Raw genomic sequence first — 27,325 nt, forward strand, 5'->3', positions numbered from 1 at the left:
TAATACCTGCTCTTGTTCTTGGAAACCACTCTGATCATCCATGAAACATTCAAAGTATTCATCTGAGTTTGGATCAGAAATCAAGGATGGCATGAAACTGTCGTCAAAGTCGTCTTCCATGTGTGATACTGACACACAGTGTTTTCCTTTTACAGGAAGAAATTCTACTTTAGCAGGTGCCTTGTTAATTTCTTCGTCATCTTCATGAGACAGAGCTTCATCGTATATCAGGTCTTCACATACTTCTGTTTGTTTTGCCTCCTCCTCCTCCTCCTCCTCCTCATCATCATCATCATCCCTCATCATCAGATGCTTGTTCTGGAGAGATTTGTTCATCTATCTTCTTAAATAGTATTCCATTCTCTTGGGACTGCTGGTAGAACCAAGCCATAACACTCAGGGTACGATCAACATCCCGAAGACTTACGAAGCTGCACTCATCCTGCAAAATACAATGTGCATCAATGGATAAAATATGAAACATGCTCATAATGTAAAATACATCACAGACTGTTTTGAACCTGTAGTCAGCATAGTACAGATGTACTGAAAACCTTCATCATCCATCATGATTAGGTGTATTTAGAGAGCCTCTCCTACATTTTAGTCATCTAATGCTTTATATTTGTTTTACCTGTATCGAGTCAAATACATCAATTAAGCAATAGTCATCACTGTTATAATTCTAAAAATACTACCTTGATATTAACAGGGTTGCACCATTATAACTGCAGACAACCTGACAACCTTTTCAAATGAAATGTTTTGTAGGCTGCTGAAGATGCTTCTGCAGGTTCAACTAACTGTGTGTTCTACCAGGATGTTGTTAAGGCATGAGGCAGCTATCTTTACAGTATAACTAGGACTTCACCTTCTGTTTCCTCATGAAATCCTGTGAGGCTATAAGGATTCGACTGACAACATCAACAAGCCCATCCACATCAGGAATGTCCCCATTTCGTACCTGAAACAAACAGGACTTATTTCATGCTGGAAGCAAAAACTGCCAAAAGGCAAAATGGCATCTGAGAAAGGTGAAAACATGAAGCATGGTTTAACATTTTGCTTAAGGTTACTGGTACTTGTGTGTGGCATATTGTTATTGTCTGAACTAATGCTGGAGATATGTTGGTAGCCCACTGAGATACTTTGATTTATATGCATAACCTCCCCAGACACTTCATATTGATCCTGAGCCATAGGTAAAATAACAACATAAAATATCTTTTGGTATGATGAGGCAAGTAGATCAAACCAATCGCCTTCACCTATCCAAGAAAGTGTTGAATGGTTTGTTCCTCATAGTTCACTTTGGGAAAAGTACACTTTCCGAGTATATATTATTGGGTACATTTGGTCCTGATCAAGTCGTTATCATTTATTTCTGATAGCCAGAAGATTGATTGGTTTAACACTATTGATATCAGTGAAATCATCTCACATATCTGTTGACCATCTGTCTGATGTAGAGTTCTTCCACTTGAACGTTGAGTTGGCCAAAGTCCCAAACAAGAGGAAGCATGCTCTGTGGCAAGGGCTGCACCCGGTAGACAAGTCTCCTCATAGGGACATGGCCTGGACAAATGGATACAAATATTTTGAATTTGTTATATACTTAGTTCATTGACATAAACCTTTAAATAAACAACAGGAAAGCTGTTTACATATACAAAATACAGACAAGTGAAGTCACATTTTATATCCATATATTTGTCATATCTATATGATGCATGAATTTCCTTTTTATCCAAATATATAACTTATACCTAGTTTATCAGTGGTTTGGCCTGCTTCAACATGATAACCAAGCCCCGCTCTCTCCAGTCTCTGGATCATATCATCAGAATGCCTGAAAGCAATCATATTATAATTGTTATCAATAAATGCACCTTCTTGAATTGAAAGAAATCACAGTTTCATGGATAAAGGAGAAAGGAAACAGTATTTGGAGTCCTGTGAGTTTCATGATTTTTTTATATTCAGGTCTGTCATCTCAGTATGGTCTTCACAGGAGATATTGCTTGGTAGATACCACCAAAATAGAAGTGCATCATAATGCTTTGCCTACCATTGTCATGGCATTTGTTACCATAACATCATAATCAGTTAACATCACTAACCCTCTGTTGATGCTTGTTAGCTGTAATTGTGATGTTCAAAACACTTGCACCTAATCAGTTCTCCATCTATCTGATGACTACTGCACAAAGTCAAACAATGCAAGTCTATATTGTGGAATGGTATACTTTAAAAAAATCACAAAGCAGTTGGAATAATAATGTATTCCAATATTTTTGTAATTGTGTTTCATCATTGCAATGGTAAATTTGCCCTTTATACTCATACCTGATACTGACCTACAGAAAACTGAAATGAGTGTGTTTCTTTTTGGATTCTTTTTGTATTGATATTGAACAACTATATAAGTCTACTTATTAGCCATGGAGAATAAATACATGTCTTAATGTCTTAAGCTAGTTTATTGAAGGGTGTCTTGTACTACAACAACTTTGTGAAGTTTCAAATTGTTAAGTCATTTTCTGCATCAGATAGTGTCTTCCAGAAAGGTATAGTTACTTTCTGTAAGGATTACAGGCAGCTACAATCTTTAGGTTTTCTGACAGTTTCAAGGGTTGTCCATTCATAGAGCCATCACACATTATTTCCTTGATGAGTCCAATGGCCTCAGTTGTGTTTGCTTCATCAAAGAACAGGACAGTGTACATGTGTGGGTTCTTAGCCTTGTTAGCGATGGCAAGTTGTTCTGCTTGCTTGACTTTCTTGATGATATCGTCAGGGGTTGTCCCTCCATGAACCTTCATCGAAACCACAAGAGGTAATTTAATAACCTCAAGACTATACCTCTTTAAAAAATCAATGGTCAAATGGCTTTCTGCAGATGCTACTCCTATTCATCCTATCATGAATAGTAAGTCTGTTTATATACAGGGGTGGAGGATACCCTAATGGTACATGACTATCATAAGTCATAGTTCTATTTTCCTGTGTATAATTGGAAGAGCTTGTGAAGCTAATTTAAAACATCCCCAGTCAAGACATTATAATAACATGTAAAGAAGCTACTCACTCAATCCATGTGCTGATCTGTGCAACTTTCCTTAAAGCTATCATGGTGTTACTTCCATACTTTAACATTGACCTATGACTGTCTTGTTTCAACAGATGTTTTCGAATGCAGCCATCATTTGTTTATTACTGGTAAGTTTTGTTGGTTGCTTCATGCCACATCCAGCAAAATGTCAGCCATATGAAGGCAGTTTGTAAAGAAACATATCTGAACCAGACAATCTAGGGATTGGCATCATGAACTTTGATCTATGTGAGATACAATAACATGCAATGAACCAATTCAGCAAGTCTCATCTTGTGATGAGCATGGGTCTTTAAGAAGGATCATCATGTAAGATATATTTTACTCCCTCACCTTCATTATGACCATGTTTTCCTGTACATCTGTTCCTGGTGGACGTTGAAGATCACACATGAATTTGATCAGTCTTGTCTTCCCACATCCTGTCTCTCCCATGACTATCACTGGGATTCCACATCTGTAGAAGCATTTATCATATATATGTAGATAATTTGGCACATACAATACTGGCTGTCGGTATATGGCCATATTGACCACCTGGGCTGAAAATGCATATCAGCCATTGGGCGAAAATCCACATCAGCAGTATTGCCCAGACTCTAAAGTATGGTACAGAATGAATATACGTAAATGCTCGAAACTTCAATAGGCGGAGCCTAGGTTTTTTTTAGAGTTATGTGCCTTGATGTGGTATATGATAAAAAGGTTGTGACATGACAGTTTCCCTTTCGCCAGTCATATCAGCCCTCGACTGCCATATCAGCCTGACTGACGAAAGGAAAACTGTCATGCAATAACCTCTTAATATTGACCATGTATCATTTACCTCGCATATTACTTGCAAGGAGAAGTATATATTTTACACAATAGGCATATATTCAAATGGGAATATTACTTACCTAAATCTCATGTAAATGGCCAGAATCTTCTTGACATTGTCTGTTGTCAGTTCATATGTGTCATCAGGGTCATGTACAACATCAACACCTGGCATCACCCTGCATAGCTTCATCAAGCAAGCAACCCTGAAAGTATCCAAACATATGGAACTGAACAGTTTATGTACCTACTGGGACCAGTAAGAAGTAGTAATCTGAACTAGTTTTATCTAAGTTTTACTGAATGCTTTTCTCAAAGGAAAACAAACTAATGAACAAAATAAAAAAATGATATACTATCATCCATCAGAAAATTAACACAATCATTCAATATCCTAGAAATATATTTTCACTTAACCCATACTAGTTGCTTATCTCTACTTTCTCATGAAAGAGGGGCAGTGGGGTAGTCTAGTGGTTAAAGCGTTGGCTCGTCACGCCGAAGACCCGGGTTCGAATCCCCACATGGGTACAATGAGTGAAGCCCATTTCTGGTGTCCCCCGCCGTGATATTGCTGGAATATTGCTAAAAGCGGCGTAAAACCAAACTCAGTCAGTCAGTCAGTAATGAAAGATATTGGGAGCTTCATGTGTTATTTTCCCAAGAGCAGACATAAATACACTAGAATGCACCCCCTTCTCTGTGCAAGGCACCAGATTGACATCCCACTGACTTGTCACGCTCTCCATTTTCAACTTATAGTATAAATAAATACAAAATAATATGTGGAGAGTGTGGATGTTTGGCTTTACTGTATGAGTAAGGATAAGTATTAAATCATGTTTTCACTCTAAAAAGAATGACCGTATGGTCAGTGCAATCCAGTGTAGATGAATAGAGGAGGGTTGTATTCAGGCGAGATGTTTTTTTCTGATCTTGGAGAATCTAACACTCAGTCTAAGTAAACTTTGTCTCAGTATTATTTGTTCCATTGCTACTGAGTCTAACAAACCCCAGTAGAAGGTCAAGCCTAAGTTTACTTAGACTGCATAACACTGGATGTTTCCACTTTACTCAGGAGTAAGGAGAGACAAGCAATTAGTATACATCAGGATAAGCAAAACCATATCATATTCTCAGCTGAGGCTAGACAATAACACTACAGAATGTTAATTATTTAATTTAGTTTATTTTTTACTGCGAAATAAATTTACAGTCAAATATATATAACAAGACAAAGCTTCAAAAATATTAATGGTAACATGTATACATAATTAAAGAAGGGAACCAAGTCTGACTTTAAATGCTTTCTGATAAAGATAGTATAATATGTTTTTGTACTTGCTTGACAAAACATAAATTAAGCCAAATTCTAAAATAACTTCACTTATGAAGATCATAACAGAAATAATATAACCCAATAAGTGTTACAGAAAGAACAAAGTTTTATACAGGTTATCACACTATCAGAAAAGTAAACACAGTTCTTCTACATCTTGAATTATGATACTCTCAACTGATGAGGAATCAAATCTTAACCAATCAGCCACATGTCTGCTATTGGTCAACATAATGACTGATATTGACAGTCAGGATATATGATGTACATTTTTATCAGAAGAAACAACTAAATTTGTTTGCTTACCTATCCAATTGATCAGGGTTCTCATTAATTTCAACATTATTTCTCCGTAAACCAATCTGCAGGCTTCTAGGTACAAGTCCACGATCTAGCATTTGTCCAGAGTGTGGGTCAATCATGTTGCCTAAATGATCAATGTTGAAGCCGAGGAAGGTCATGGTGTGCCCATCAGGGTTGAAGAAAATAAAGGGATGTGGGCTATAAAAAATGAAGATGAATAAGTTGTTCAGTAAAATACTTTAATTTCATTGGTCAATGACGCTTCAACAAGTTTCCATGTCACCCCTCCCTGGAGGGTGACAACTGGAAAAATATTACCTGCTGCCACATTAACTGCCCAACTCTCTGCTGAGAAGCTGTATCACTAACAATTGTATGATGTCATAATATGACGCATGCTGTGCACGGAGTGCAAAAAATGTTGGATTAACTTTTTTTAAGTTCACTATGAATACATTTATTTTACCTGCTTTTTAAAAACAATTTTATACATTGAATCATGTTCACACTCAACTTAAACATAATTAACCATTTTATAGCAGTTTTAGGATTGTTTCACTGACTTTAAAAATCTAGGTGAGATAAAATAAAAGTATGTTTTGTACATTTAACATGGCAGTAAGATAAATATGTTGTAAACTTCTCCCTTGAGTAATACAGTCTAATGTACGCCTTTTTGTAGCAGTGACATACCTTGCCTACCGGCTCGGGTAACACTGCTACAAAGAGGCATACATCAGACCATATTACCCTCGAGAGAAGCATACAATGCATATTAACCACAAGGAAAGTGCTTCTTTGGATGAAAAAATACAAAGAAAGAATGTGCCAAACTAAGTAATATGTACAAAGGACAGAGAACTAAACTGACCGGCAAAAGAAAGTATACAAGGTTTTCAAAGGTCATTATCATTGACCAAGAGTACCTAGACACACAAACATAATACAGTGGTGTTAACAACATCTTTACTTAACCTGAGCTAAAAATCACACGCATACCACAAAAACACTTGGCATCAGACCTGCGCGAAGTTCACTGGGAGCCCTGAAAACCAGTTTTCAATCACATAGAGGATAAGCAGGTACTGAGTTACACACAATAAATGTTCACTACCATCACTTTAGTATCCTGTATGTCCATCCCTTGCATCAATACAGGCATGCAGCCTCCCAGCCGAAGACATCAGACGTCGGACAAGGTCACCTGGTATGCGATGCCATTCGTCCTGGAGGGCTTGTGCAAGTTGCTGTCTATTCTGTGGTGGGTTAGGGCGTTTCTGCGACTCTGTCTAGTGCATCCCACATGTGTTCAATCGGGTCCACATGGGTACAATGTGTGAAGCCCATTTCTGGTGTCCCCCGCCGTGATGTTGCTGGAATATTGCTAAAAGCGGCGTAAAACCAAAACTCTGTCAATCGGGGACATGTCTGGAGAACGTGCTGGCCACTGTAGAACGTTCATGCTGTTCCTCTCGTCGCTGCCAATGACGAACAACTCAGGCCCAACGCAATCTGTGACGTTTGTGTTCAGGGGTCAACACCTGTTCTTTAAAGGGTCTGTAGGCTCTGATACCTGCTGCCCGAAGACGTCTAGCCACCGTGTATCGACTGACATGGTGATCGAGGAAATTCGCCGCTGATGACGTTACTGTCAGGAAACATTTTCTCACGTGTAACGTCCTCAAATGCCGGTCTTCAGCTGGTGTTGTTCCTCGCGGTCTCCCACTTCTTGGTCTGTCCTGTGTCTGGCCCATCTGCCTGTAACGTTGCAGCAGTCCAAAGACTGCTACACAGGTTCATCTGAAGGTTCTTGCAATGTTGGCGTGTGTCGACCTGATCTGGAGCATACCTATGGCTCTCTCACGTTCAACGGCTGATAGTTGTGGCATATCTGTGGTGATTTTTTTCAAACTGCATGTGTAACCTGTCTACACACTAACCTTTATACCCTTAGTGGATGTGAAAGTCTGACAGAGGCCCAAAATCATGGTTTATACAATTTACCACATCAACGTTTTATTCACGACGTGCACGTGAATTTCACTGCAGGTATCAAATTGCTACATTGGGGCAACATGTTTCAGTGTATAATTTACCTACAAAAACATTTCTTCAAAATTTGAGAAATGGTAACTTTTGGTATACTTTCTTTGGCCAGTCAGTTTATGTTTGATACTGGAAACACAGCCCTTGCTAAATATTGACAATGTAATTCAAAATGTTCTTACTACACCCAAAACAGTGTTCTTATTGATACTGACCCAGGAAGATGATTTGCATTACATAAAACCAAAAAGAAACAGAAGCAGGCCCATCCCAATCTTATATGGCCATTTGAAGTCCCTGTATGGCCACTGGCTGATGTATTTGATTTCTTGTCTTGAACAGACTTGATACCATACAAGGTCACCATCTCATTTACCTTCCTTGTTTTTAATCAAACATGAAATTCCTGTTTTGATGCTTGAGACATATTGACAGATGAATACCAACTAAATTCATCCAACGAATTAGGTGACAAAATTTATGGAACACAGAAAATGAACCTTCTCACTACCTACACCTGATAAATTTTTTTACAACATTAATACTGATATTTTTCTTTAAATCACTAATAAACTACAGATGAGATCCAGTACGGTTCAGTGAAAAACACTGGACACTGAAAACCCAACCTGCTCTCCCAAGTCCTCTTCATCTGAAACTGTACAAGATCATCCTCATCATCATCTTCTTCCTCATCAAAGTCATCTTCTTCCTCATCAAAGTCATCTTCTTCTTCATCTGCTTCCTCATCAGAGTCATCTTCTTCTTCATCATCATTGTGAACTTTCTGAGCAAGAGGCGACTCTTCACTTAAATCCAAAGATCTGGTTGCAAAATCCTGGAATTAAAAAAAATGACCTGAGATGACTAGCAAGGAACGGTCAACATAAATTATGTTTGTAAGATGTTTAGAATCAGCTGACAGATATAACTACTAAAAATAAACTACAAATAGTGGTCTCTTTGAGATTGTTATAACCATAGTTTACAGCATATACTGATGTAACTTCAACCCATTTTATCTCAAGAATATCAGATCTCTCTCTCCAATCTGAACAAAAGACATGTGGGTATTTTTGTCAGTACTAAATGGTAACTACGGAATTATTTGCTTCAATTTTAAGCAGCCAATTTTGGAAATGGGTGCTCTGTTTCACATCTTCTGTGTATGTCAATCAATAGTAGACAATCAAGCTGTGCCTCGGAGGATATATGCTGGATGCATTGCATCTCACTGAACTAACCTTTGGAAGTAAAACACACAGTTCAGTCTTAAGTGGCCTTCACATGGCAAACTGTTGTCGAGAAAGAGGATTGGTCTCTTTTCTTGCCAATTTTTTCCATCACACTTTCGGTGTTGTCAAACTCGAGTTCGATGTGTGAAGAGCTGTCAAAATCGTGTTGTTAGAAACAACCAATCGCAGTCAACAAAATTTAGCTAAACCTGTAGAGGTTTCCAATTCTTTGAAGAGAGTCGTCCTTGGTGTACATATATGCATTTTCTGCGGCTGAAAATGTCATGTGACAGTTGTATCAATGTTTTAATAAAAATATTGTACAATAAATAAAAATCTTTTTATCTATTATACAGCCCCCACCACGTGGAGTTACCTCCCTGCTATGCATGCACAGCCAACCAGCTAAGCACCTAAGCCCGTATCATCATTCCTTCTGCTGAATAAATCAGTGAACAGAATTGCGGGGAGGTGGGTGGCCCTACCCCAAGGACAACTCTCTTCAAAGAATTGGAAACCTCTACAGGTTTAGCTAATTCTTTTTCATAGAGATCGTCCTTGGGTTACATATATGCATTAACTCGGACTCCCAAAGACCGGAGGCCAGGGAGGAGGGAATTCTGTCAAAGTACACATAAATAGCGATCGTTAGGAAGAATGTAACAGACACCACAACACTAACCTGTCATGTGTCCCGAAGCTTCCGCGAGAGGCATGATGGGAGGGTAACTGACAGGGAGGAAAAGTACTTAGATCCGACCTCATAGTTTAAGCATAGCAATTCGCACACAGTGCGAAAGTAAAAACCCCGCCCACATCATGGTCTATTAGAGTACATCGTACGGGGGAAAAACCAACTCACAACCCACCATAATCTCCAGAGAGAATCGAAAGGAGTTAGATAACACAACAGCGGATATCAATAATACACAATTGAAAGCAGCGTCAACTGTCCAGATAACTCAGACTCACTCGGTCAGGGTGGCAGGACACTGTCCACTGGAGAGAACAGAACGGCCAAAACGCTCACGATCAAGTGAATGTGTGTGTATCGAGCTGATAGTGCCTGATAAAAGTGCTAGGCCTGCTCCAAATAGCGGCAGAGCATATCTCTTCAATGGGCCTTTGACGTGGCTACTGCCCTGACCGAGTGAGCCTTCAACCCCTCAGCGGGAGGCTTGCCCTTAGCCTGATAAGCAGCACAAATGACCGATATAATCCAGTGAGAGAGGGTCTGTTTGCTCGCCAGCATCCCAGCCTTCCCGCCACCATAACAGCAGGACAGATGGGTACCCGTACGGATCCCCTGTGTTCGTTTGATATAGACCTTGAGAGTCTTACGAACATCCAACAGGTGAGTGCTCGTAGGAGAGGTCCCCCATGTGGAAGGATGGGTAAGAGTAGGAAGTTCGATAGGAGCTGTCACATGGAAACCGTGATCGATCTTCCGGACGGTAAGTATCCGGGAGGCGAATACTGACACGATCTTGATGGAACACAGTCAGCGCCGGATCCGCCGACATAGCATGTAAGTCGCCGACCCTACGCCCAGATGTTACCGCCACCAGAAATATGGCCTTCCACGTTAACAACTGAACAGAAATAGCCGATAGACATGAGAACATAGGACCAGACAGCCAATCTATCACGATTGACAAATCCCAAGGTGGGATGGTTCGCCTTACAGCAGGTTGAACCCAATCCACGCCAGCTAAAAAGCTCTGTAGAAGAGGGTGCTGCCCCAGAAGAGCACCATCGACAGGGTTGTGAAAAGTGGAAATAGCGCTGGAGTAGCCACGAATGGTTGAAGCCGCCAAGCCTTCTTCCAAACGAGCTTGCAAAAATTCCAATACTCAGAATAAAACCCGCAGAAAAGGAATCTGCAATCCCCTTATCTGACCACCAGAGCACATAGGGGGACCACCTATCCTCATATTGAACGTTTGTCGATTCCTGCCTCGAAGCCAGAATTGTGTCTGCAACTGCTGCAGGAATTCCGCGTGCTTCGAGGCTAGACCTGACAGAGGCCAAGCCACCCACTGAATCCTTGGATTGGGGTATGGTGCGCCGTTCTGAGTGAGAATGTCCAGGCGCAAAGGTAATAGAACAGGAGGCTGAGCCAGAAACCTGAGAATTACCGGAAACCAGCTCTGTGATGGCCATAGTGGTGCCAGTAGCACAAGTAGCCGAGCTGGCTGGGTGGACAGCTGGCAGAGGACCCGGGGAATGAGTGGTAGCGGCAGGAACGCCCAGAGCACTTTGCCTGTCCAATCCAGCAGGATGGCGTCGGAAGCCAACGCCCTCTGGTCCGGTATTCGAGAGCAGAACATGGGTATCTGATTCGTCCCGCCGGACGCAAACAGATCCATCTGGAACGATCCGTACAACTGGGAGATAACTCCGAATATCTGCCGGTCGAGCAACCACTCATGTGGGGCCAGGATCCGGCGAGAGAGAGCATCTGCTCGCACATTCTCCAGCCCCGGGAGATAAACAGGAAGCACCTGCCAGTCGCACTGGTCGCACCAGAGGAGAAACTCCCACTTCTCCTGAAGGAGCGCTTGGGACACCATGCCGCCTTGCTTCAGGATGTACGTCATGGCCGTACGGTTGTCCAACTGAAGACAAACCACCTGGCCCCAGACATGCCCCCGGGAGCGTTCGAAAACCAACCGCACAGCTCTCAGTTCCAAGACATTGATGTGAAGACGGGCCTCGGCCTCGGACCAGAGTCCGGACACCAACAGACTGCCCAGAACACACACACACACACACACACACACACACACACGCACCCCAGCCCATGAGGGACACATTGGTTTGAACTGTAAGAGCTGGCGTCGGGAGTTCCAAAGGGATCCCCTTGGAGAGATTCCCGACATTGGTCCACCACTGAAGGTCGGGAAACAACCACCCAGGGACTGTGAGACTCTGCGCCAGATCCTCCGAGTGAGCCCACATACTCGCCAAAGGTTGCTGTATAGGGCGCAGACATAGGAAGACACAATCTACCGTACTCTGGTGACCCGGTCGGGCAACAAGGAGACAAGACTCTTGTGAGTTAAGAAGCGCGCCCCAAGAAAAACCAAGTCCTGGGTGGGTACCAGGTCGGATTTCTTGAGGTTGATGATCCACCCCAGTCGAACTAGAATGTCTATCACCGTGTGGGTAGAATCTAGGCCCGCTGGCTGAGTTAGAGCGCTGACCGCTGAGTTAGACCCATGACTGTGCACATCACCGTAGACACGGCAGACCGCAAAGAGTCTCGTCCCAGGTGGGCCTGCACTTCGGACAATTGGCAAAGCTGAACAACATGCGGGGACACGTCCCCAGTGCTCCCTTCCGCCTCCAGAGCCGACCTTTGAATAAAGGAAACATAGCCCTCAAGGATCACCACCCGCACCTGCTGCATGGCATTCCGGTAGACTTCCTCATAAGTCTGGTATGCCTGCTGCAGGGGGGCCCCTGCAAGGGCAAACGGTGGTACTAAACACCCTTGCTTGGCAGCCGGAGCTGTGCCTGAGGAAGCCAAGCCTCCCCCGAGGGCGACCGAAGTGAACACATATTTGTCAACCACCGGATCCAAACCTCGACCCGGCGGGAGGCCGAGCCCCAGACACCGAGGGAAGGGAAAAGCCGAAGGAACTCCCCGCTCCGGCAACCGACACACTACTCAAACCCCGGTCCCAAGACATGGGAGGAAGACCGGGCAGAACCGACTCCTCCGCTCTCATGGGGCGCAGTGAACGGAACCCCAGGAATCCTCAACGGACCCTGAGCCAGCACCGAGAGGGGGACTGGGAGTGAACCCTCCCCCTCTGGGTTAGGCAAGGCGTCTGGACCCGAAGCCAAAGGCAAAGGATCTACAGACGCCTCCAGGCTAAGGGATCGAGCCGGGCTCGGCGATCCCACCCCCGGACTCTCGGTCCCCTGTTCAGAGTGAGCGATGAACTCGGCGGAGACCTACAACGGACTCATGAACAAGGGGCTTCATGGAGTCCATATGCTGCTGAAACAATTGAGTGATTAGTGACATATCAAAACCACTAGATTGGGATGACTGGGAAGGCGACTTAGGCGACCTAGTTTTAGGTTGTTAGGCTTTTTTGGCTTTGGACGGGGGGACCTACTGGGTAAGTTCCCCTCCCGCCTCTCGTAATTCCTGATAGAAAAGGAAATATGCTGCCCTTCTCTTCTTGGCCCGGGGGGGGAAAAGGCCATACAGAGATCGCAGACATCAGGGTTATGTCCCACCTTCTCTAAGCAGCACAAGCATTTATCATGCTTGTCGGCTCTAGGGATATTCTGCCCACAGACAGAACACCCAGTAAACGCCTGAAAGCAAACACGCAAGCATGTAGCTAACAGCGGAACCAGCAGCATAAATATACACGTACAAAACATTGAAAATTACGTGAATGCAACCACGGGCATGAAATACTTGGTTTATAACGCAATATGACAACCCCGTGTACGCTAAACTTCCTGCCATGGAAAAGCAACCACGGGAAAGTTAGCGTAATAGTTGATACAAAGTCACAAAAATGAGAAATAACAGACTGCAAAGTCAATTAAACTGTTCTTTTTCTTTTCCAAGAACGAATAAAGACCATACATACAGTTGTTGAAGTCTCAGACATTCTTCTAACGAAGTGAATCAGCTTGTAAATACGTGTGAATGCTTGAGTGACAGCAGAAGGAATGATGATACGGGCCTAGGTGCTTACCTGGTTGGCTGTGCATGCATAGCAGGGAGGTAACTCCACGTGGTGGGGGCCGTATAATAGATAAAAAAGATTTTTATTTATTGTACAATATTTTTATTAAAACATTGATACAACTGTCACATGACACTTTCAGCCGCAGAAAATAAATAAATGTACCCCAAGGACGATCTCTATGAAAAAGAATGTCATGTGACCGCACAGCCAGAGACATGGCACTCAAATGACACAAAAGTTTGACAACATGTGTGAACTTTTAAAATTTCAACAACATGTGTTGTCAAACTTAAGTTTGCCGTGTGAAGGCTGCTTTAATGATGATGTTGTCAAGGTATCCACTTCTGGGTTCCTGTCACATTGCAGTGGGATGTATAAGAAGCAGGATCCCACTGGGCTGGATGTATATGTCACAGGGTATCTATTCCTTTATACTATCTTTATCTAGAACAATTATTCCCATGGAACAGTTCTTACTTGATAGATTTTCCAATCATACATTTACGCTGGCAATATTTGTTCTTGAACTAATTGCATGTGGAACTGATCATCATTGGCATATATACTCCAACATAATATGTCCACAGTTGAACCACATGCAAGGTGGTATAATAACTGAAAAGTGTCCTCTCTACCCACACCAAATCACACATCCATAAATGGCATTGCACAAGAAATAAAGCATTTTTCAGCCTTAGTTGATATAACAGTTATATAAAGACTTTGGAAGCATAACTACTCATTAACCTTTGACATCTGTATAAGGAATCGTAGCACCAGTGCTGGAAATCCTGGTAGATCTTCAAGAATCAAATCAGAACAGAATATAGATTTTTCAAAGTCCTGCAGCTGAGTATTGAGAAAACACACAAAGTTGTGTAGCTCAGACCAGGAGGGATCCCGCAGTCCACAATGTCTGAAACAGTCATTTCTTAAATTCAGCATCATCACTTTGATACACACTTCGTATGTCAGTGAATGGAGAAACAGTGTTGAATAAGGGAGGTGGCAGTATTACAGTTAATGCATGGGTATTCAACATATAAAAAAGATAATCATGCCAGACACAGAACTAGACCCAGTCTTCTGTAGCAACAGTAATCAAACAGGTTGGTCCAAATAGTCCATTGTACACTAGAACCAATAGTTCCATAGATCACAGTTCCAATATCACATTTTTAAGCATATTCAAAACACACTAAGAAAGCATGAGAATCGTATATGGGATCTTTAGTTCCAAGTACATACATCTGGGTCATGCTGTCTCACAAAGTTCCAGTGGTAATTGTTATTGGAATTTTCACAATCTATCTCACTTTGTGTATAACTGAAGCATGCAAGAAATTAGTTATTCAATATTACAGATTGTAAGATTATCAGGTTTACTTCGAACAGACTTCATATCAACTTCTGACTTTAATGTACTTACTTCAGCAATTTTGCTAGGCAATCCTCAGGTGGCCCTTCTGGCTTTGAAGCATCAATGTTAGCCAGGTTCTGTTTGTTGTCCCATCTCTTGAGGTATTGGTAAGGTCTTTGAAATGTTTCACTTTCAAATTCCTTAACATCAAACAGGCTGTCTTCTTCGCCATATTCTAAAATACAGACAACTTCTCACTATAAATATAATCCACAAATGTGCTTCAGAGACAGAAAAGAGTTGAAACCAACACAGTTATTATGAAGTGTTTCATGGTCTTATATACAGTACTTCAGCAAAATGTACATTCATCATGAACCAATCAAGCTGTTTCAGAAGTTTGTGAAGATTAACCGTAGGTAATACCTTCTGTTGTTATGTCATTGTTAAGTATCTGTAGACTCTCTTGAGGGGACCAGCAGAAAACATCAGGCAGAACTTCCAGCAAGGGGTGGATCAGATGCTGAGAGTAATTTAAATGTACATTTACACAGAGAAATGCAGGATATAGAAATAATCTGTCTGGACTATTTGTATATGGACTATTCAAACAAATATTGACAAAGCCAGTCTTTTGTAACATCTAATCTAAGAACACATGGAAATGTTGATTTATATCCACAATGATAACATATTATCTCCACATATTGACAGAGATGGCCCCAACATGTACAGATATGTAAAATTCAAACATAGCCTTTCATTGCTCAGATATCATTGGCTATGATACCTTTAGGTCATGTATCAGTCATTGTCATATTAGGTAAGCAGAAACATATTGGGTTCGACAAACTCACAGTAATTAATATATCTTGCTGAAAATCTTCAATGTTCTGAAGATGGCCATCACTGATGGTATTCAGTCTCATTAGGTAAGTGACTGTCTACAGGCTCATAAGGGGTTAGTAGTTCTGCTCCCTCATTGGTCAGTCTCGCTTTGAGGCATGATATTGACAGATACATACCCTGTCCTGTCTCACATCTTTGATGGGAATGGTCTCCACGAGATACAGGTCCAGGGGAGACTTCAGCCAGACATGTCCCATGTTGTTGCTGATGCAGCCCAGAACCAGCAGGTTGAAGAGGAGATAGTCAACGCCTTCCTGAACCTGCAATAGTAAACATCACAGTTTAACTTAGGATGTTAATCTGCTCATTTCATTCCATGTATATATATTCGGGTCTTCAAATTAGCAATGTACCCAAAGATACAGGACTCTACAAAGGTGAATGTAGCTAACCTCATATGAAATGTCCAAGTGGAATATTCTAGGCTGGACTTGTCCAGGCTGCAGCGTATGATCCAGCAGTTTCTCTGCCACAGCAGTTGTGGACACACTTTTCTCATACAGATGTATGGACACTGATGTAGCAGGGACTCTGGGGTTCAGACGTTGCAGTGCCTCCACTTGACGCTTCTTGTATAAGGTCTTCCCAACACCAGCTCTTTTGGATTTGATCACTCGCACTGTGGAACTGTAGACAAAAATAGCAAATTGTTTCATCGGCATCCTAGAAATTGGTGGCTTAAAACTGAAACATACAACTTTATGGATGACAACTTCTTGTTTATTGCAAAAAGAACAGGAGGCAATTGTGTCCAGGGACACGGATGCCCCCGCTGCTGTAGGAAGAGTTCCCTACACTGAGTGTGCTCTGGTGATTAATTTCTACTAAATAAATATCATGGTTGATTATAAAAAAAATATATCCAAAGTGTCCAAGGTAAATACTTATTTGTAAATGTATGTCACAATAAACTTACCACAGTACAATCAAACCTATACCATGAAGGTTCATGGTACAAGGGTAAATAAACTAGCAATAGCAATATCACTGTGGAGGCAAGTGAAAGCAATAGATTGCTGTAGAAGCCAAAGTGGTTATTTTTGGCATATTCTGGAACATATTCAATATGGCAGGTTAAAAGTTAACTGTTCCATGACATGATATTATTGCATACCTCACACTGTTTATTTGTTTAAGTCCATAATTATTTCCATGGAGTTGAGATGGGCTTGTTTGTTAAAAACTGAGCAACTGGAGTTTTTTAGTCATAAAACAAAGATTGATCAACATATCTTCAAAATTCTTGACAAGTGATTCCATATAATGTTCGCTTTCCTCAGAGTTGAGATGATGTAACTCCTGGGGCTTGTCATATAAAGATCAATAATTGAACAAAATTCATGAGCAAGTTCAATAAACATCTATGCAACTATGAGATGCACACCTTTCGAGTCCCAATGAAACACACGTAGAAGCTCAATCAATTCTGTTGAGCAGCTTTTGTGGAGAAGTGGATAGACTTCATCCCCTATAACACTATATTCAGAGAGAAATTCAACAAAATTTATCTAAGTTCAAATGTCTCTAAACATACAAAAAACTATAAAATACAAAAACAAAATATGAGATGCACACCTTTAGAGTCTCTATAAAAGACATATGTAAGCTAAATGAGTTTTGTGCAGTGGTTTTTGTGGAGAAGTGGATAAAGTACACCCCCTGTTGTATGGGACGAACAGGATGAATAGAACCAAATTCAACTGAGTTCAAACATCTGTAGAAGTCACAAAATTACGAAATTGGATGAACAAGGTATGAGATGCACACCTTTAGAGTCCCAATGAAACACACGTAGAAGCTCAATCAATTCTGTTGAGCAGCTCTTGTGGAGAAGTGGATAGACTTCATCCCCTATAACACTATATTCAGAGAGTAATTCAACAAAATTTCAAACGGCATTAAAATTGGAAAAATAAATACGATACAAAAACAAAATATGAGATGCACACCATTAGAGTCCCAAGAAAGCCCATGTATAAGTTCACGGAATTCCACAGAACGTTTTTTTGTGGAGAAGTGGATAGAGTACATTCCCTGTTTCGTACGGATGTATGGACGGACACAGAGGGTAACTCTATATGCCCCTGCCATACATGGCGGGGGCATAAAAATAGCAAACATGAAAGTCTAGGAACCATAAACAATGTGGATGAAGTTCCCAAAGACTTGAGGGTATATGCATCAGCCTATCAGTGGAATCAACAGATAAGTGTAAAGTAACATGGAGTTATAGGTGCAGGAGTTGAAACATGCACATAAACATAATAATCATTACCTTTCAAAGTCAACCCTTGAACCTGTTATCATTCTGGCAGCATCTCCAGACTGAGAAAATTTTGATTTCAAGTATCCTTTGATTTCATCCAAGTTTTGCATTGCAGGGGCAGGACATTTGTATAGATCAAGAGCTGCCACAATTCTTGCTTTGAACTCATTTTCAGTTGAGCACAAAATCACAAGCTGATAGTCAAGACCTGAAAAAAATATTTTGTAGTTGAACTTTTGGACAAGTTGAGGAAACAGATACCATTTTCAGTTTTAAAAACATTGGCCTGTGGAGTTTTAGCTTCTCATTTGCTAGACACTTCTTATGTTTCATTATAAATGTAATTTTTGAGTAAAATTGATATTTTTTATACTTATCCTGACTCATGCTCTTTTGCTTGTCTTCTTCTTCTTGTAACATAGTGGAACACTTGTATCTCCTTAATTGAAGCTCCCTTCAATGTAAAATCACTAATTGGTACTCACCAAGAGTTGCCTCCCTTGCCCTTTGGCGGAACAGGTGTCGCCACCCTCTGGCCTCATGCTTCACTCTCCTGATTTTATGAGCCCAACACTTGAATTTACAGGGAAATCCAAAGTGTTATGTGGGGAGGATGGGAGGGTTAACCTCATGAGTCAGGATAAGTATAAAATATCAATTTTACTCAAAAATTACATATTTTTCCTTATCCTGACTCATGCTCTTTTTGTTTGTAGAACCTACGGAAACGGAGGTGGGCAAAACAGAATACTTTGGATTTATAGAATTAGTGATTTATATAGATATAACTGTAATAACTCCCCACGGAACTTCATAAAGGCATAGACTTAGGATAATTCCTCTATTATAAGCCATAGGTTATAATGCCATACTGGGGTATTTACATTAATAATATACTGAGATATTATAAACAACAATATCAAAGTTTAACTCTGATAGAGAAGCTATACCACTGAACATATATACATAGTGCTAGAACTCCGAGAGTTATAAGCTAGATAATGCATGTAACAATTATGCATATTAATCTCGTGAAGACTACGCGGTTAACGCTATTTAGGGACTGTCAACTGCTGTGCGAGGACCAAGGGACCTAAATGGTGAATGCCTGAGACGCCCTCGGTGGTGATATCTCTCAGGTAGTGATTAGCAAACACCATGTTAGATTTCCAAAAGCATCCTTCCATAATTGTATTCAATGAACAGTTACCGTAGGGCGAGAGTGGAAGCCAAAGCCCTGATCTCATGGGGATTTGATGCTGTTGGAGGGTCCAGTCCTGCTGCCTTGTAGGCTGGCATGACAGTTCTTATCCATATAGATATGGTGGTACGAGAGACTTCTGTCTGAGTTGTTGCCGACAAGGGATGAATAATCGCTTTGAGAAATCTTCACTTTGTTTTGGGAACCAGAAATAGATTTTGAGAGCTCTGACTGGGCATAGAGATAAGTCCAGTGTATCTTGAGATCCGAGAATGGAGGATAATGCAGGGATATGAAATAACCTGTCTGGTTGACCTGGTAGTTGATTTTTGGCGATGAAATCCCATCTTAGTCCCAGGTGTGCTGTGTTTTGATTGTCATCAAACTGTATCCTCTCATAATCTAGTGCTGAATTTCCGACATCCTGGCTGCTGTGGCTAGAGATAACAGGAAAAGCGTTTTCTGTGAGAGAAATTCAAAGTTTGTCGATTCCAACGGTTCATAAGCCTCACTTGTGAGGTGTTGTAACACTATATTCAGATCCCAAGCTGGGGCGTGGAACTTCCGCTTTGGTCCTCCAATCGAAAGCACGTAGTAAGGCCAGTAACTCTGGAGTTTTAGTCAATTTGACACCCGCTCTCATGGTAATCACAGAACTAAGCTGCAAGATATGTTGACAATGTCGAAGCCTTTTAAATGTTTGTTTTGCCGTAAGTAACACAAATAATCTGCCACTTGTGGATGAGTAGCATCTCTTGCTGTAAATCCCTTTATTTGCTGCGTAATTTCAAAACTGTGCCACTTGTCGCCGCATTGCCACGGTAGAATTGGCGTAAGGCAAGCGCGCGGACCGCTTTTGCTTTGCCCTGGTAGAATATTCTCTCTTGTTTAAACACATTTTAATACAGTCCATAATGAAGTTGGAATACTTCTGGGCTTCCGCACCTGTTTGGTGTGTGGATGTATTAATAGATTTGAGCTTTGGGTAGCTCTAGTGTTGGTTGACCGATTTCTTGAATTAGAATGGGAAACCACGCTCTGGCCGGCCAGTAGGGCCGCAACCAAAGTGAGTTGGAGGCTCTGTGTTTGTCTGATTTTCTGTAACACTTGAGGTATTATTGCTGGCGGCGGAAACGCTGCAGACGCATTGAGGCCTTCCCAGGATATGCTTAGAGCCGTCCGCTGCCCATGCTTGTGGGTCTGGGACTGGTGACACGTAATGTCGGTAGCTGATTGTTGAAGCGCAGTGGCTTAATAGATCTACTAGCGGGCGCCCTATTTGCTTGATTATCTGTGCAAATATTTCTGTATTGAGCATCCATTCTGTCGGGTGACGGTTGATGTGGCCGAGAGAGTGCGCCTGCTAGTACATTCTTGGCTCCGGAATGTGACATGCTCTGACATGTAGGTTTAGATCGTGGATTAGATCGAACAGTTGAAAGCTTAAAGTCAATAGGTTCAGTGATCTCGCTTGAACCTTGTTTGTTCACATAGAACGCCACTGTCGAAGTTGTCGGTATGAATCATTGGCGCGATTCTGTAGAATGGTGCTCCAATGAAGTATGGCGCTGATTACAGCTTTCATCTCTAACATGTTTATATGGAGCTTGCTTTCTTGCTGATTCCATAACCCTGATGCCGTCCGTCCGTTGGCGTAGATGAGCTCCCCAACCTTGGCTTAACGCTGCCTACATATAGATGGGTTTTGAATTCTGCTCTTCTAAACAAATACCTTCGCAGACATTCGACCTCCTGGTCCACCATAGTAGATGAGGTCTGAGACGCTTCGGTAGACTGAATGGTTGTAGGTCGCCGAGATGTGCATTGATGAAGACCTGTAATGGGCGAACTGTAATCTGCCTGAGACTGTCATGTCTTGGGCTGATGTGAGGAGACCCAACAAGCTCTGCCATTGTCGAGTGGTAACGGAGAGAGTAGAGCTGGCGGAATGGTCTGTTGGATCTTGAGCCAACGGTCTTCTGGTACGACGATACGGTTGTGATTCGCGGATAAATCAATGCCTAGGAACTGCAGATCTTGGCGATGGTACTAGGTCCGACTTGAGTAAGTTTACTAACCATCCTAGCTGTGTTAGTAGCTTTATGATGTAGTTTAACTGTAGTTTGAGACGCTGTGGATCTTGATCTACTTGTATCCCGTCGTCGAGGTAGAACGCACTGCGCGAGTCCTAGACGCATGTAGATAGGTGACAATAGGTTTCATTATCCTCGTGAATAGCCAGGGGCTGATGATATGCCGAATGGGAGTACTTTCCATTGGTAATGTAGCCCGCCTAGTGTAAATCTTAGATATTTCCTGATTCGGATGTATCGGGATATGTAGATATGCGCCTTGCAGATCTATACTGGCCATGTAATCCATGGGGCTTAATCAACTGCCGAACTGAGGAAGGTGTATCATGCTAAACTTTGGTGGTTTGGCGAGATAATTCCTGTTGAAAAAGCTCATGTTGTAAATGAGTCTGTATTTCTCCTTGGAGTTTTTCTTGGGTACTAGGAAAACTGGGGAGTAGAAGCCTGGTTCGATGTTTACTTGATCTAGTACTTCTATGGCCTGCTTGGTTATGAGTGATGTAACCGCCTCTTAACTTTGGTAGTTGTTGTGCCTGTAAGTCTAACTTGTAAGGGTTGACTGTCAGCGGAGGCGTGGCCTGTAGTGGGATAATTTAAACTGGGTGTTGAAGAATGTTGGAGACATAAGGGTCTTGTAACATTCCCCAGTTCTCCCAGTGTAGTTGGAGGCGCCCACCCACTTGTGACGGTTGTACTGGAACGGGCTGGGGTGGAAGACTCCAGTCGCTCAACCTGTCTTTCAGCGCTTATAGTTAAGGGAACCTCTGGGTGTCCTGCCTCTTCCTGACCCTCCTCTATAGTTGCCATATGGGCTTAATTTAAAAGAATCTTTTCCCTGGCGCTGGCTATCTTCCTATCCCGTGCTTTCTGTAGTCCCGGTGAACTTAGATCTCCCTGAGTATCTTTGTGAAGTCTGCCTGATGACGCTGGCTAGCTTGTCCATCGACTTGATCATAAGGACTCTCTGGAGTCCTTAGTGACTTCCTTTGGAGACTTTGTCTATTCCTCCGCCAAAGATGTTTGGGGATGACCACGGGCTGTATAGAGTGGAGCTGTAAAGTTCTCACCCCAGCTGCAGGAAGCCAGGAGGCCTTGACGACGAAGCTAAGGTCAGTGCTGCTGAGACAGATGTGAGATGATCTGTAAGGAACTGCTGGTCCTTCTTTGCATCAGTAGGGCCGAGTAGATCATCCTATCATCTTCAGAGGTCGATATTACGTAAATCTGGTGATAAGTGTCTCATTGATCGCTCTAGATCTATTTAGGCCAAAAACATGCGCCTCGGCCATGTTTTCTATCTGCACCAGCTTGCGCATCGCCAATCTTGTAGTTCTTGTTCTTAACATCGCTGATCAGCTTGTAGTTGTCATCGATGTCTTGTGCCTTCAGGAAGGGGTCCATGTTGCGTGGAGAACTTCTTAGCGTGAAAGTTCGGCAGATGTGGTGTCTGCACTTTCGTGAGCTTTTAATGAAGGCTGTATCTAGATTATGTGGCACCGCAGCAATCGGGTCGATCGGAGGTAGGGTGATGGCGCCTGCATCGCCTTCCTTCATCAGGTATGTCTGGCGCGCTGAGTTGCCACTCTTGGACGGTGAAGATAAATCTAGGTTGTTTACCATCCAATATCTTATCTCAGCGCCTGAGAAGATGATGCCTCCATCATCTTCTGTACCAGCATCGGAGATGAGGTTGATGCTCTTCTGATGGTGAACTGTGGGCTGCTATCTCTATGTCGGGTGACACTCGGGGAGACCTGACTGTAGACCCGCGATGCCGACTTGTGTGGTGACCCGCGAGGTGATGTAATGGAGATCGGCGTGGTGAACGGCGTGGAGATCGTCTAGGTGATCTGCGTCTATGGGAAGACCTAGATCTGCGAGGAGAATGTTGACGGCTTCGCGGAAGCTCTTGAGTAGTCCCCGACGCCCTTCTGGACGATGACGATCTGTGTGACGGCCTTCGCAGCTTCTCTGCGCCCGACCTGGGGGAGGCGGCTTTGACTTCCGCGTGGACGGTTTCGGACGCCTGGTGGTCTGAGTCTGCATCTGAGGATGAGGCCGAGGACGGTGACGAGCTGGCTGCTTTGGGCCTCGCGAAGACTGTACATCTGGCCTTCCGAGGTGGTCTGTGACTCCTTCTCGGCTGCTTCGCCGTGGCTGCTACGCTCTGGGGGTGCTCTGGGATGGCTCTGCTCAGGCCCTGGGCTGGCTGCTTTCTCGCCTGTAGTGGTCATGGTCATCCGCGATCTGCCGCAACCGCTCTGGGATGGACAGCTGTCTGAGCCCTCATGGCGAAGTCGCCTCAGGGAAGTCGCCTGACATCAGTGTAGAGGCATCAGGCTGCATGGCGATCTCTGCTGATGTCACTGTAGCTGTCACCGGTCGCTTCTTGTTGTGACGCTTTCTCAGGGATGATGATCGGGCTGATCATCGTGAGAGGCCCAGTTCGGCGGCTGGAACGATCTCGGCTGAGAAAGTTCTTGACGACTTCAGAGACTTCCCCTTTGATGTCGACGCTGCCCTGGGGGTCGAAGTCTGCGCTGAGAAGACGTCGTGGGCCCTCTTGGACTTTAGCTGGCGATGACGGGACGTCTGGGGAGGCAGGACGCTTCTTAGAGGTGGCGGACTGCATCCCACGCCCATCTTCGGACGGAGTCTCTAGCGGAACACCAGACAGGAGGGGTCTATCGACAGCAGCTGACTGGAAGGGGAACTGATGTATCGGCCATGTCTAACCCTTGTTTGCGTGGACCTATTCTGCGGTAACGCCTCACGACGCTAAAGATATTTATGAAAAGCAGAATTGATAGATTAATGCAGTAACTGCAACGTGTATCAAACGCACAAGGTGAAAGCACAACTAGGGCATAATACATGCGGGTCAGCAACAGAAAACGTAAATTGCAAATAGTACAGATTTTCATCAACGTAATAATAGCTGAACAATCACGAGCTCACGTGAATAAACAGTAGAAATACGATTAATTATCAATGCAAATTAATGAAGGATACAAGCTATACCTCTATAGTAACCTATAAGAGGTAATAAACTAAGAAAAACCAAAGGATATAGTGTGTAAGGAGACGCAGGCGCTCTCACATCCTGCTCACTGGGCGAAGAAGGAGAGAGTGAAGCATGAGGCCAGAGGGTGGCGATACCTGTTCCCGCCAAAAGGGCAAGGGAGGCAACTCTTGGTGAGTACCAATTAGTGATTTTACATTGAAGGGAGCTTCAATTAAGGAGATACAAGTGTTCCACTATGTTCGCAAGAAGAAGAAGACAAGCAAAAAAGCATGAGTCAGGATAAGGAAAAATAACAAGTATTTGGACATACTACCTTTCATATTTGTCAATGTTGAATACTCTTTGAGCTTTTTCTCTGCCCTCTCCTCAATCTCATACTGCAGCAGATCAGCGTTGGCCATTGCATACAACTTGCCAGGGTTGCTGAAGAAAGCTCGTCGAAGGAAGATGTCAACCTAACAATACACACAAGACAATGCTATAATCCAAACAAACAAACTTAGTCCAATTTTGTCCCAAATTTGTGAGCAACAGTTTCAGCAGATATTACACCAAAATTGTCATGGAAATTAATATAGAATTTTAAAATACCTCTATTTCAAAACATTCACAGATATGTTGTTTTATATATGTTACTTGTGATTTTGTTTTTATATCATTGTCCAGATAACATACTTGTCTATTGTGTAAAACTATGCAAAAATATAAACAGAGGATATTTGGATAATATTGTCAGATACCATGTTTGTCTCTTTTAAAGATAATATCTTCACAGAGTAGTGTACCTGTAGTTATTTTTGCAAATGATCTATTTAGTTAGCATTGTTTTACAGAGGTTGACAAAAATGAAATGTTCTCTAATGGGTCATTTTCAAAAGGGATCCACAAACTACCTGGTAACAAGCCTACTGGGCCAAGGTGCTTGTTCAGAAATATTTATCACTCATTCCATGATTAGTTTGCTTTTTGGGCTAAATAAACTTTGAAAAGTCATTGTTGTTTCCTATTTCAGTTAAAAGGAATCTCAAAATTAAAGCCAGCAACTAATCTTGGAGCAACCTGTTTATCTGACCGCCCACTTTATATACTGAAGAGTTGGCCTTTGACTGTCCCATCACAAGATTCACCATCATTTTCCATTCACTGAGTCACTAAAACTCCTATACTGCAACAAAGCTATTAACAGGGATATGAACATTTTTGTGCTGAAGGTGCTGTAATGAAGCATTATGCAGGTGTTGTTCCGGCTGCACATTACTCACTTCTGTATAAACACCAACAAACATGTCATTCTGACGAATGTTATTGTCATCTAAAAAGTACATGTTGAGGTATACAAGATTCCTTAGTCATGAGAATCCATTGCCCCTAATTACACATTCTTGCCACACTGTTGAAAATAACAATCACAATGACACGCTAAAGAATAAACAGTGATTTATTATATTTTAACACTACTATCTCTGGGTGTGACTGAAAGTATTTCTTGTAAATAAAAAGGGTTATTCCATGTCAGCAAAATATTAAGGCATGTTTTATGTGCACTTTATCAGTAAAGTACAGACTCCAGTACCTCTCTGGGTTGAGTCCCATCTAGGGTTTGAACCCATACTCTTATTAAGAGAAGGCACTTATTCTCCAGCACACAAAGTAAAAAAGCTCTTATGCACTCAGGCTCAGCGTCTTATACAAAATCTCTAATTCACTGGGAAAGTGCAATCACAAATATAACATTTGACCACTCTCTAAAAGGTGTATTCACAGCAACCTTTTGACTATATGTTTACAGGTAAATGAGGTATTTTATCATTATATACACAACAGATGACCTTACCTGGTCAATGGTAACTTGTGGAGTGCACAGTAGGACCTCATCAGGTTGAGGAAGGGGCTGACCCATAGAGTGTTTGTACAGGTACAGAACAGTGTTCAGCATGTCCGCTGCAAAACAACAGAAAATGTACTGAAGGGAATATTTAACAATAAACTAGCTCATCATATTGCAACAATCCAACTGTCCTTTATGTTTGATAATCATTGTTCAATTGACTGATTCTATTGAGACTACTGGACATTTTAGTAACCTTGACAAGTAATGATGAACTTTAATATTCACATTGCTATAATTTGTCATGTACTTATTTTTCATTTGGCTGTACTGTCTGAGAGGGACAAAATCATAATGCTTAATTTCAATCTGCCTCCAGAAGCATCAACAAGCATTGTACTAGTGTTGACAAAAATGTAATTTTTAGAGTAAAATTGATATTTTATACTTATCCTGACTCATGCTCTTTTGCTTGTCTTCTTCTTCTTGCGAACATAGTGGAAACACTTGTATCTCCCTAATTGAAGCTCCCTTCAATGTATAATCACTAATTAATACTCACCATGACTTGCCTCCCTTTGTCCCAGCGCGTGAAAGGTGGCGCCACCCTCTGGCCACATGCTTCACTCTCTCCTTATTTTTCGAGCCCAACACTTGAATTTACGGGGAAATCCAAAGTGTTATGTGGGGAGGATGGGAGGGCTTACTTCATGAGTCAGGATAAGTATAAAATATCAATTTTACTCTTAAAATTACATATTTTTCCTTATCCTGACTCATGCTCTTTTGCTTGTAGTATCCGACGGAATCGGAGGTGGGAGAGAGTAGAGACTTTGGATTTACCAGATTAATTAGTGATTTATATATATACAGTAGAACACGGATATAACGAACTCCAAGGGACCACGAAATTTAGTTCGCTATATCCGGTGTTCGTTATTCACATTTGACCGCCATCTTGGATTGTAGAGATGTAGAGACACGTATAGGCTGAGGCTACACATATTTATTCTTGTACATGTACATTGACATAACATTAAAATTCTGAATTTATCATTCACCGACATT

The 27,325-nt window shown here is 42.2% G+C and overlaps 1 protein-coding gene across 1 annotated transcript in view; it reads right to left on the minus strand.

The window, feature by feature from the left end:
• Positions 1-262: 262 nt before the first annotated feature.
• Positions 263-27,325, minus strand: part of LOC124289173 (E3 ubiquitin-protein ligase rnf213-alpha-like) — a 103,850-nt gene continuing 76,787 nt past the window's right edge. The window contains 17 exon segments of the mRNA XM_046725785.1: positions 263-442; positions 872-964; positions 1,442-1,575; positions 1,767-1,849; positions 2,578-2,816; positions 3,446-3,569; positions 4,012-4,137; positions 5,577-5,771; positions 8,249-8,457; positions 14,323-14,491; positions 15,005-15,170; positions 15,362-15,458; positions 15,961-16,104; positions 16,237-16,471; positions 18,120-18,318; positions 24,743-24,884; positions 26,264-26,370. Coding sequence (XP_046581741.1) covers positions 293-442; positions 872-964; positions 1,442-1,575; positions 1,767-1,849; positions 2,578-2,816; positions 3,446-3,569; positions 4,012-4,137; positions 5,577-5,771; positions 8,249-8,457; positions 14,323-14,491; positions 15,005-15,170; positions 15,362-15,458; positions 15,961-16,104; positions 16,237-16,471; positions 18,120-18,318; positions 24,743-24,884; positions 26,264-26,370 — 2,612 coding nt within the window. The 3' untranslated portion in view covers positions 263-292.

This window comes from Haliotis rubra, unplaced genomic scaffold (genome assembly GCF_003918875.1).
Source record: "Haliotis rubra isolate DU_JTF1 unplaced genomic scaffold, ASM391887v1 Scf1116, whole genome shotgun sequence".
NCBI lineage: Eukaryota > Metazoa > Mollusca > Gastropoda > Lepetellida > Haliotidae > Haliotis > Haliotis rubra.